The sequence below is a fragment of the Ipomoea nil genome, unplaced genomic scaffold (assembly GCF_001879475.1).
Source record: "Ipomoea nil cultivar Tokyo-kokei standard unplaced genomic scaffold, Asagao_1.1 scaffold2480, whole genome shotgun sequence".
NCBI classification, from domain to species: Eukaryota; Viridiplantae; Streptophyta; class Magnoliopsida; order Solanales; family Convolvulaceae; genus Ipomoea; species Ipomoea nil.
This window is the reverse complement of record NW_017618908.1, coordinates 1,795,451-1,807,913: the sequence shown is the minus strand read 5'-3', so window position 1 is coordinate 1,807,913 and position 12,463 is coordinate 1,795,451. Positions and strand designations below refer to the sequence as shown.

Here is a 12,463-nt window from a genome sequence, read left to right as displayed (position 1 = left end):
GTTCACAATCTCTTAGCAAACGAGCATACAACTGTTCATGCTCTGTTCGTTTATTAACTGAGCACTAATTTTTGTTTGATAATAATTTGTTTACCTTAACAAACGAACATAAACAAACGCTTAGCGAACACAAACATGAATAGTTTGTCGAAAGCTCTATTCGCTAACACCCATAATCCTGCACCAGGGCCCAAAACGACGACGCTTCTATAAGTTGGTGGGGAGTTGACGCGACGGATACCGTTCCGTCCATCCAATTCCATTTATGTGTATTATGTTAAGAGTTTATGCGTATTATGTATTATTTAGATTATGTGTATTATGTTAGGAGTTAATGTATATTCTATTATACAATTATGTACATATGAAACAGAGAATTTTAAACAGGAATGAAAAAACAAAATTTCCAAAAAGAAAAATCGTTAATTAAAAGATACAAAATAACGTCATTTTGTGTTAGAACACACAATACATTGTGCGTCCTAGTGCACGATATAACGATTGTTTTTTTGGTGTGTTTGTCCCGTTCAAAAAATCTATTACAGTTTCATCATCCAATTTATTTTGTTACTTATAAATGTGCTTAACCTCCGCAAAAGTGAGTGAGATAAGAGTAATGTTATTAATTTCAAGAATAATATTACATGCATTTTCATTTTTATTCTAAGTTCTACTTTATTGACTTGGAATGATTGATTAAAAGAGCACTACAAGATATATAGTTTTTATTGCCTATGTGAACAATAATAGAGTTGCCATTTTCCCTATCTAAACCATAAATAATTACACGCGCATTGCACTTAGCACACAAAATTAGACTCTGAATAGTTTTTAAAGCCCACCCAGAAAGGTGACGAAAACTTAGCTTGAAACACAGTTTAGATCTGCCAATTTCTTCAACCCAATCCTCTCCTCACAAATTAGGCACGTACGGTACATGAAAGCGGTGAAGGATGAAGCTTCTAGCCATGGAAGTGCTTCTCTTCTTACTGATTTTGTGTTCTGTGGCCTCAGTTGCTTCGTCGCAGACGGACAGTATGAAACAAGGTGATATTTTGAACTCCTCGGAATCCACTTTTCTTGTTTCCGCCAGCGAGATTTTCACCTTAGGATTCTTTACGACGGGGAGGACCAAAATGACTTACTTAGCAATATGGTTGACCGATAGAATTGAGGTTGAAAGGCCGATATGGATAGGCAACAGAGAAGCGCCTCTCCCAACAAATTCCTCTGCTAAGCTTCTCATAGATGCTTCTGGGAGATTGATACTCACACACAATGAAAAACAAGGCAGTCCTTACCTGGTTTCATCCAAGCGAACTAGCCGGAATGTCTCAGCCACTTTACAGGATTCCGGCGAATTGGTACTCCGGGAGATGAACGCCGACGGCTCATGGGGGCAGGAACTGTGGAGTAGCTTCGACAACCCCACGGATACCCTTTTGCCGGGCATGAAGCTGGGAGTCAACCATAGAACGGGTCGGAAATGGAGTCTCACATCATGGCTGCACGATAATTCGCCGGCGCCCGGGGCGTTTAGTCTGGAATGGGAACCGAGCAGGCGGCGACTGGTTATCAAGCACCGAGGATTGGTTCATTGGAGCAGCGGAGAGCTGAAGAATGCGACACATTTCCAGCACTTATTCTTAGACTACGGCGACTTCAATGCCCAATTCCTTAACATTTCGACAAAAACAGAGGACTATATCACCTTTGCAGTCATGCTCAACCGATCTGATTATCCCGCGACTTTGAGACTGAACCCTCAGGGGCTCGTGTACGACACCAACAACGGTCAGGACATTATTGACGCCGGCGAGTGTTACGGGTACGAGAACAAAACGCAAGAATCAAAAGGGTGTGAGATTTGGCACCAACCGGCGTGCAGGGCGGGTGGGCAAACATTCGAGCAAAGATCTGGGGTCTTCAACTACACCCAATTAGGACTCGCAGTGCCTCAAAGCTACCCAGACGACGACTCCACTGCCAGCCTCAGTGACTGCAGAGAGAAATGCTGGAAGGACTGCGACTGCGTTGGCTATAAACGCTACGATGAAGGGTGTACGTACTGGAGGGGAACATCTTGGCAATTTCTACAGGACAACAGTGGCCAAACACAAGCGGTCTATGTTATAAACCGTCCAATTAAGGGTAGGTATTGATACTTCTTCTAATTTTATGTGTTTAGTTTGGTTCATAAAATTTTTTCATGATATTAAGTGATAGAATATATATCTCGACACCGACTCCGGGTGTCTTCATGATCTCATTTATAATCGGATCTGGACTAAATGGTTCGGGACTCGATCTACGGGTCAAAGTCAACGGTGACGGATCAAACCCGTCATCAAGCCTTATGCCTATAAAAGGGCATTTGGCCCTTCAAGTTAAGGGGGATCCCTTCATTTCCCACTCCACTTCCTCTCTCTAGAGGACATTATCCTCTCCTTTCTCCCTACAAAGATGTTCAAGAACAACATGAAAAAAAGATCCCTTTATCCATATCATTGTTCATACATATTATATACACTATGTACATTCTACCACGCGGGAATTAATACTATCATTAAGTTTATTGTTAGTATACAAAATTTATATATTTAATTAGAAATTATACTAAAAATACTATTAAACACAAAGAATCAAATTCAAAAATAAATAAAAAGATACTAAAAAAAATAAACGAAGAAAAAATAATTGATTTGATCACTGAATAATAAATAGGATCGATAAAATGAAACAGATGAAGTACTATATTGTATCATAGGATTGTCTTAGCAAAGAACATATTGATGGACTGTTCTAATAAAATCAAAATTTTAAGAATTAGACCAAAAACAATTTAGTCCCACAAAAAATTAATCTAATGGCACGAATTGAATGAGCTAGTATGAAATTTAGCGAACTAAAATAAATGACTTAAGCTCATTCTTTGTTTTGTAAGTTATGTAAAACAAAATATACATATGTAGTCTCATATTTTTAAATTTGTAAATAAAGTTTTTATAAATCTATTACCAAATAAAATATTCTTTATGAATATTAGTAATGAAAATTTTAAAATAAAATTTATTATAATTATTATATTAAGTGTACATATATTAATTATTTTTAGTTAGAATTCAGGTATGAAAGTGAAAATTAATTTTTTTTAGTACTATTGACTCTATTACAAGATAATATCTGTTATATATTTTCTCGGGAAAATGACACTTTTTCCCCCTAAGTTATATACTTATAGCACTTTTTCTCCCTAAATTATTTAAGTGGCTCTTTTTCCCCCTGAAATGTTAAATGGACATATTTACCCTTAAAATAAATATTTAAAATTAATATTTCATTTATTTTTATTCTCCAACAAATTATTACTATAATTTGGTTCAAACCAAACAGATACTATAGCAACTAAACCAAAATATTCCAATTACAATTTATAATCAAAACGCGATATTTAGAGTTTATTAAAATCGCGAACCGGAATGACTGATTCATGTTCCGAACTGAAAAAATAAAATACATTTATTGTTGAATTTAACTATTTTAAAATAAAAAATAAAATTTTAAAATAAAGACAGTTTAAAATCGCGAACTGGATCCGGAACCACCGGTTCACAGTTCATGATCCAGTTTTTTTTTTTTTTTTATTCTTAAATTTAATAAATTAAAATCCATGTATTGGGTTCTAGATCTGAATCATAACTGAAAACTTTTGATTCGATTGCTATAGTGTCTGGTTCAATTCGAACCGAACCGTGGTAATGCTACATATACGCAATAATTTGTTAGAGAAGTGAAATAAATAAAATGTTTGCTTTAAGGGTAGAAATGTCAATTTAATATATTTGGGGAAAAACCACCACTTTTAAAATAATTGATGGGGCTAATGTGCTTTCATAAATAATTGAGGGGGAAGAAGTGCTATAAGTATATAATTTAGGGGGAAAAGGTGCCATTTTCCCTATTTTCTCTAACGACTGCAACCCAAATCCTGTGATCTTCCCTCAAAGGGAGCCACAGAGGTGCCATTTGAGCACAATGTGCTTGGCAAAGTGAAAATTAATTGAATGATGTATAAGTTTATACTTATTAGTGTAAATGTGTTAACTGTTAAAAGTTTTGAGTGTTAATTTGAAAATAAAATTTTATTTGAACTTGTCCGATATGATAAACTGACAACCAGAAGTTTTAGGGTTAAAATAATGAATTTTAAAGGCAATTAAAAATCCAATTAACCAGAATTCATAAAACCCCATAGTTCAATAGTGCTAGCATGAAACATGATGAATTGACCCGATTGTCATTCCCATCCATATATATATATAGGCTGATATAACCCATGCTAATTGCTAGAACTGGATTGCAGAAGGAGATGGAAGTAGTAGCAGTAACTCAAAGAAGTGGAAATGGATTCTTATTATTATACCCATAGTAGTATTACTAGTATCCACTGTCCTGGTCGTCTTGCTTCTACTGCGCCGGAGAAGGAGAAAACGAGGTAATCTCAACTTCTTGCATCTATTCATGCCTATAGAACTGTGTATAACAATGTCTCCATAATCATACGATTGAATACATATATATTTGCAGAAGAAGCAAGGAATGAGCAAAGGAAAGAGCAAGAGCTGAAGGATCTATTGACATTAGAGGAATACAGTGATATTCATGAGCTCAGCAGCGGCGAGAATGGCAGTCTCAAAGTATTTAGCTATGCATGGGTGGTGGAAACAACCAATAATTTCTCATCTGATTATAAACTGGGACAAGGTGGTTTTGGAAGTGTTTACAAGGTACTTGATTTAATTCGAAACTAATACAGCTACTTCTTGATTGGTTAATGAGTAATGAGTCTTGTTTGATGATGCAAGAACATATTGATTACAGAAATTAAACTTTGATATTAGGGATTAACACCGGAAGGACAAGAAGTAGCTATAAAACAATTGTCGGAAAGATCAAAGCAAGGACTTGTGGAGTTCAAAAATGAGGTGGTGTTGATAGCTAAACTCCAGCACACAAATCTTGTAAAGCTGCTTGGTTTTTGCATTCATGGGAACCAAAAGATGCTTATTTATGAATTCATGCCCAATAAAAGTTTAGATTTTTACCTCTTTGGTAATTGCTCGCTTGCTCCCATTTTTCCATTTGGTAGTCTATATATTATCTATAGACTATAGTAAATGCATATTAACTCCCTAATTTTAGATTTAACATTCATGATAATTCACAGATTCAGAAAGAAAAGAGTATTTAACTTGGGAGAAACGCCTCAACATCATTGAAGGAATTGCACAAGGCTTGCTTTACCTTCACAAGTACTCAAGAGTTCGTATCATTCACAGAGATATGAAAGTTAGCAACATATTGCTTGATGAGAATATGAATCCAAAAATTTCAGACTTTGGTATGGCCAAGATACTCAGGCAAAATGCCACAGAAGCAAACACAATAAGACTAGGTGGAACATTGTAAGTTGGAAAGAGTTCAAATTATTCATTTTTCAAGAGCTAAGTTTGCTTAAAATAACTACAAACTTGATTTCCTTTTCAACCTAATGTGTATGTTTTAATATAATATAGCGGTTATATGGCCCCTGAGTATGCTATGGAGGGTATTTTCTCTACAAAGTCCGACGTCTACAGCTTTGGAGTACTAGTATTGGAAATTATAAGTGGCAAGAAGAACAATCACTTCCGCAGAAAGGATGGCGCCTTGAATTTGGTGGAACATGTAAGCCTAATACAACTTTAAGCATTGAATTTCATGTTTTTAACTTAACTGCTTGCAATCATTTTTGTTTGACTGCATTGCAGGCCTGGGAGTTATGGAACAGAGATGCAGTGATACAGCTAGTGGATCCAGCAATAAGCAATGTGTGTGGCAAAGAAGAACAGTTGCATAGATGCATACATGTGGGACTACTATGTGTCGAAGATTTTGCAGTCGACCGACCATCTATGTCGGATGTGGTGTCGATGTTAGGCAATGAAAATGTGGCCTTGCCAAAGCTAAAAAAGCCTGCATTTGTGTCGAGATTCAGTGTGCCTGATAGGTTTCAGGATGGCAAGTCAGAGAAGTTCACAGTGAATGAACTCTCCATTTCAGTTATGGAGGGAAGATAATGTTGCAATTTATTGTAAAAATATTTTGTTAAATGTGTTGCACAAAGAAGATAATAATTCACTTTCAATACACTTGAGTTGGGATTTTAAATTGGTGCTCATGTTTAATGAATTAATTATTACATGGTATGCATAAGGACTAATACAAGAGAGATTGAGCCAACACGTGCAACTCAATTAGTTCTTGAGTGGTAAATTGTGATTAAGGACATAGAATTCAGTTTGGACCGTCACATTGTAAGAGTTACACCCAATGCAATGGGTTCCTTGTGGACACTAGACATTGGTCCTACCACCTAATGAACAACTGAGCTATGGTGATTTACAACTTCACTATCTTGAACAATTGAGTTATCCTGTTGGGCTGGGGTGTAAGGGAGTATACATATTTTTAATAAGACATATGAGAAAGTCTTGTTCAAAACCCTACTTATAAATAAAATATCTAATTAAGCATATGCATTCAAAATATAAGAAAAGTCCAATGTTCTCATGCGTTGACAAAATCCTTATGGTACTACAAACGACCAATTATTGATTTATTCCAATCCGTTTAGAATGAAAGGAGTGAGAAGTATGTCATTAAAGTCTTAACAAAGAGTTGAAAATTAAGACATTTATGAGTTAAAAATTATTGTCCACATCACCAAATGTTATTAAATGAAAGAAGTGGAGACGAGATGCGGCCTGCGGGCATGTTATCCCGGGATACCGTATCCTTCCCCAGTGCAGGGATAGTGGAAAATCAAAGACGCCGGATCCGATGAACCTTCTTCTTGTCTTCCTACTGATTCTGTATTCCGGCGGGGACTCCGTTGCTTCATCGGTAACTGACACTCTGAAACAAGGCGATGCGTTGAACTCCTCTGATTCCACTTTCCTTGTTTCTGCCACCACCAACTTCACCTTAGGATTCTATACGCCGGCGGGAACCAACACCACTTATTTAGCAATCACCTCATATGACTTGTATCAGCCAGTATGGATAGGCAACAGAGATGCACCTCTCCCCACAAATTCTTCTGCCACCCTTCACATGGATGCTTCCGGGAGATTGATACTCACACATAATGAAACCCGAGGCACCCCTTACCTGCTTTCTTCAAAGCAAACTAGCCTTAAAGTCGCAGCAACGTTACTGGATTCCGGCAACTTTGTGCTCCGGGAGGTGAACTCCGATGGTTCATTCGGGGAGGAATTGTGGAGTAGTTTCGACTATCCCACGGATATCCTTTTGCCGGGGATGAAGTTAGGAGTTAACCATAGAACGGGTAGGAAATGGAGTCTAAGATCATGGCAGGACGATGATATGCCGGGGTCAGGGGCGTATAGTCTAGAGTGGGAACCAAGCAAGCGTCAACTGGTTATCAAGCATCGAGGAGTGGTTCAATGGGGTAGTGGAGAGTTGATGAATGCAACTGGTTTCCAGCACATATCCTCCTCCTACGGCGCCCTTCAAAACCTTAAATTCATTAACGTTTCAACAAAAGAAGAAGAGCATTTCACCTACGCACTCACGCCTAACACAGATGTACTTCGAATTTTATCCCGTGAAGACCAAAAGAGTTATCGTCTCGCGGCTTGGAGATTGGACCCCCAAGGCACATTTTCCTTCACTTCTAATGGTGAGGTGATTATGGACGTGGGCGAGTGCTACGGGTACGAGAATGAAACTCAGCAGTCAAAAGGGTGTGAGTTATGGGCACAACCCAAGTGCAGGGGTGATGGCCAGACGTTTGAGGAGAGATCAGGGAGATTCACGAATTACACCGAATTCGGACCCGAACAACCAAAAACCTTCACGACCCAGAACTCTAGTGGTAGCCTCAGTGACTGCAGGGAGAATTGCTGGAAGGACTGTGACTGCGTTGGCTATCAAGGCTCCGGTTACGGGTGTACGTACTGGAGGGGAACATATTTGCAATTTGATCAGGACAACAGTGGTAGAACAGAAAGGATTTTTGTTTTGGACCGTCCAATTAAGGGTAAGTAAATCCAATTATTCTTACAATAAGATAGGTAGGTGGTGCTTTTTCGACAATGAAGGGCTAATTACACTAGTGTTTGATTGCGGAAGGAAATGACAGTCACAGTCACAGTAACCCAAAGAAGTGGATAAGGATTTTTGTACCCATACTAGTAGCTACAATATTCACAGTCCTGCTTGTGTTGCTTCAATTGCGCCGGAGGAGAATACGAGGTACTACAGACTGCAATCTTCAAAGTATCATACATTTATTCATGTTTATTCAATTCGATCATACTATTAGTTTAGTAACCACAAAGTTCTAAGTTTGACTCCATGTAAGAATGGTCTATTGACCTTCTCAATTTGAATTGGTCAACTATGACCAACCTAGACTCGTTTAAAGCAGACTGGCGAGCGGAACCCACCAAAGCCCGTCATTTGACAGGCCTGACAAGCCCCGCGTGCCCCGCCAAAGCCTGCTAATTTGGCAATCCATAAAACTCAAAGTCCACTCCGGATAAGGGGGCTAAGCTCACTTTGACGACTCTACCTTTGGGTACTCGGGTAGTAACTACATGCTTTTTCAATAAGTTAAAGATGCATTGTAGTATTATCATACTAACCATAATAACCATAAGATGGAGAGGGAGCCAGTCAAACTTGCTTTGCATTTCCCCACATATTGATGATCTGATCTAATCAAATATATATTTTAGCAGACAAAGCCAAGAAAGAGCAAGAACTAAAGGATTTATTTACGTTAGAGGAATATACTGATATTCACGAACTGGACAAAGGTGAGAATGGCAATCTCAATTTTTTTAGCTATGCTTGGGTGGTTGCTACAACAAATAATTTCTCATCCCACAACAAACTTGGACAAGGTGGTTTTGGAAGTGTTTACAAGGTAATGTTTTCGGTTTAAATTTCAGTACTGATAACTATATGTTCCATGACTTCTTGTTGCTTATTGTGCATTCTTTTATGAATCAACCTATTGACACACTCTCTCTTCAAAAAGCACAAGTAATAGAGCAAAATAATTGATTTTAACATACCTTAATGTTAGGGCATTACACCGAAAGGACAAGAAATAGCTGTAAAACAATTATCCGAAAAATCAACACAAGGAATGAAGGAGTTTAAAAATGAGGTGGTGTTGATAGCAAAACTCCAACACACAAATCTTGTAAAGCTGCTTGGCTTTTGCATTCATGGGGACAAAAAGATGCTCATTTATGAGTTCATGCCCAACAAAAGCTTGGACTTTCACCTCTTTGGTATTTACTAGTGCTTCAGTCACTTGAATGCATATTTTAACAATTTATTGGTATAATAGTCTATATATTATCTACATTTATGATGCATATTGATCAACTCCATAGTTTTAGATTTAAAACACTTACCATAATGCAACAGATCCAAGTCGAAAAGAGCATTTAACTTGGGAGAGGCGCCACAACATCATTGAAGGAATTGCACAAGGCTTACTTTACCTTCACAAGTATTCAAGAGTTAGAATAATTCATAGAGACATGAAAGCTAGCAACATACTACTTGATGAGAATATGAATCCAAAAATTTCAGACTTCGGTATGGCCAAAATACTTCGGCAAAATGCCACAGAAGCAAACACAATAAGGCTTGGTGGAACATTGTAAGTTAGGAAGAAATTCAATTTATTCATTTTTTATTTCACCTCATTTTCAAGAGCAAAGTATACTTAAAACTGAAAATTTAAATTCCTTCGCAATCTAATGTGTATTTTCAATGTGAAATAGCGGTTACATGGCTCCTGAGTATGCTATGGAGGGCATTTTCTCTACAAAGTCTGATGTCTACAGCTTTGGAGTACTAGTATTGGAAATTGTAAGTGGCATGAAGAACAATCACTTCCACAGTGAGGATGGGCCCCTGAATTTGGTGGAACATGTAAGCCTAATACAACTTCAAGCATTTGATAGCATGTTTTCAATCTAATTGCTTGCAACTATTATTGTTTGGCTGCATTGCAGACCTGGGAGTTATGGAACAGAGATGCAGTGCTGCAGCTAGTGGATCCAGCAATAAGCAATTTGTGTGGCAATGAAGAACAGTTGCATAGATGCATAAATGTAGGACTACTATGTGTAGAAGATTTTGCAGTCCATCGACCATCTATGTCCGATGTGATTTCCATGTTAACTAATGAAAATCTAGCATTGCCAAAGCCAAAAAAGCCTGCATTCGTTTCTCGGTTCAGTGTGGCCGACGGATTTGAGGAAGGCAAGTCAAAGAAGTTCACAGTGAATGAGCTCTCCATTTCAACTATGGAGGGAAGATAGTGTTGCAATTTTACTGTACTATTTTATAAAAATATTTTGTTATAGTGACACTATAAATTCAAACTATTCAGATGGATGCATTATAGTGAGTGCACAAAGAAAATTCACTTTCAATAAACTTGATTTGATATTTTAAATTTGTGTTCAAGTTTAATGAATTAAATATTAAATGTTGTGCATAATGAATAATAGAGTTAGATATGAGAAGAAACATGGACTTAACAGATAATAAAAGACTCACCTTCATTGCCTCTAAACCATCACAGATTCTCTCATATATTTTCTGATACTTGTCTGCTTCACCATTCACTCGTTTACCCGCTTGTACTTAGATCTGTATAAACTCCCCAACAAGCAGAGTATAATAAGTCTCACAAGAAATGTATTCCATTAAAAAAGTGATACTCTATTATATAAGATTATCAACTACGAAAAAAATTATTTCCAGATAACATCAGCGTACAGAGAGGTCAAATATATTCATAATTTATGCATATAGACACTACATAAATAAACCTGTGCCCCATGTCTGTCAGACTGAGATCTGCAAACTCTCTAGTCGCTGATTGGAATGCCTGACAGTATGAGGAATCAGATCAGGATTGATAAATCTCAGTGCACATTCTTTTGTTCAGAAGTTGAAAGTTCACACAACTAAACATTTGGGTTAACAGTCAAATGCCAAACAGAAAAATGCCAATAACTATCAATTACGTAACCTGGTGATCCTGGCCTATCAGAACTTGGGTTCTAGAAAGTAATAATAACAAGTTGCAGTTACTATAGGAATACATAACTAATCAAACCTGTTCCACAAGTATTGATGTCTAACAAAAACAGTAACAAAAACCTGTATGTATGTGCAATTGTGCAGCTGTAACTGCCAGGAGATCAAAGCAGAAATGACAAAAACACCAATGCAAGCAAATAAAATCTTCAATTCACAAGATGAATTAGTGAAGGAGAGGCATAGACCTTGAATCGTTTCTGAAGATGGAAATGATTGGCCTCAGGCTCCTTGAGAGTCTCCGAGTGCGGTTGATCAAGCTGGAGCTTGACAGTATCCAGTCCAGATGACGCAAAGTCCTCAGATCGGCGACTGTCTTGAGGTTCTCGAGAGACACCTACCATCGCGAAGTTTGCATAGGCACTGGATTCTTCCCTCCCCTCTTATGTTTCGACCATATCAGTAGCGTCAGTGGAGTAGCATTAAACGAAGTGAAGTTGAACTCGAAGTGCCTGTGAGACTCGCAGGCGGATTTGTTAGGGCTCGCCGCTGCCGACGGTGAAGTCTCCAGAAATCTTGCCGCTGATAGCTTCCTCATCGATCTCTATTCTCTCTTCCTCAGCTCTTTCTGATCAGTGTGCTTGGAGCATGGTTCATTGGTTCAAGTGACTGTGACAGCTTTGGGTTGCAATTCACTTTGGCGGGACTTTCGTAACGAAAATCTGTAAATTTCCGCGGGACGCTGGAAGTTAAGCTGGATGAGCATGTAGTGATCATGGGCTGGGCCACGTGGGACAAAGCCCATATAAGAAAACGGAAAATGTTACACCTATTCTCAAATTATGCTTTTAACTTTTACTCAGTTTTTTTGCTAAAAAAAAAAAAATTTAACTCAATTTTTATTGTAAAAAAAAAAAAAAAAAGAACAAAGTGTATGACCGACCTTTTTTTTTTTTTTTTTTAAATCCGACCCTTTCTTATTACTTATTAGGTAATCAAAATATGCCACATAATATAGAATAGTAAAATTAAATAAGAAATAAGAGTCTATGTAATATTACGCCGGATAACTATGTAATAGATAAATCATTCCATTTCACTTTCGTACTCTCTTTTTACCCCGATATTAAAGGAAACCATAAAAAATTTTAGGCAGAATATACCATGGTCAAGCCACATCAACTATACTAAGGATCTTGTGGTCCAATGATACCAAGTTAAACTCTCACATGAGAAATTGTGAGTTTGAGTCTCAGCATAGGCGCTATAGATATTGCATACTCTAATAGAATTAATAGTATTCAAAAAAATAGTAACTAGTAAC

At 37.5% G+C, this 12,463-nt stretch overlaps 1 protein-coding gene across 1 annotated transcript; it reads left to right on the top strand.

Annotated features, from left to right (window-relative positions):
* The first annotated feature begins 837 nt into the window (after positions 1 to 837).
* On the top strand, positions 838 to 10,480 carry LOC109152720. Its single transcript, XM_019300371.1, has 14 exons — positions 838 to 2,151; positions 4,364 to 4,495; positions 4,588 to 4,787; positions 4,902 to 5,112; positions 5,228 to 5,465; positions 5,577 to 5,727; positions 5,811 to 6,113; positions 6,790 to 8,104; positions 8,197 to 8,319; positions 8,808 to 8,995; positions 9,158 to 9,368; positions 9,508 to 9,745; positions 9,870 to 10,020; positions 10,104 to 10,480. Exons 1-14 carry the CDS (start codon positions 954 to 956, stop codon positions 10,410 to 10,412), a joined length of 4,968 nt encoding a protein of 1,655 aa, XP_019155916.1. The 5' UTR covers positions 838 to 953; the 3' UTR covers positions 10,413 to 10,480.
* The last annotated feature ends 1,983 nt before the right edge of the window (positions 10,481 to 12,463 follow it).

Excerpts from the sequence above, each read along its gene's own strand:
- LOC109152720 (XM_019300371.1), top strand. The coding sequence starts at position 954 with ATGAAGCTTCTAGCCATGGAAGTGCTTCTCTTCTTACTGATTTTGTGT. Across the intron at positions 8,105-8,196 it reads TTTGGACCGTCCAATTAAGG|GAAATGACAGTCACAGTCAC; the intron begins GTAAGTAAATCC and ends TGATTGCGGAAG. Across the intron at positions 8,996-9,157 it reads GTTTTGGAAGTGTTTACAAG|GGCATTACACCGAAAGGACA; the intron begins GTAATGTTTTCG and ends CCTTAATGTTAG.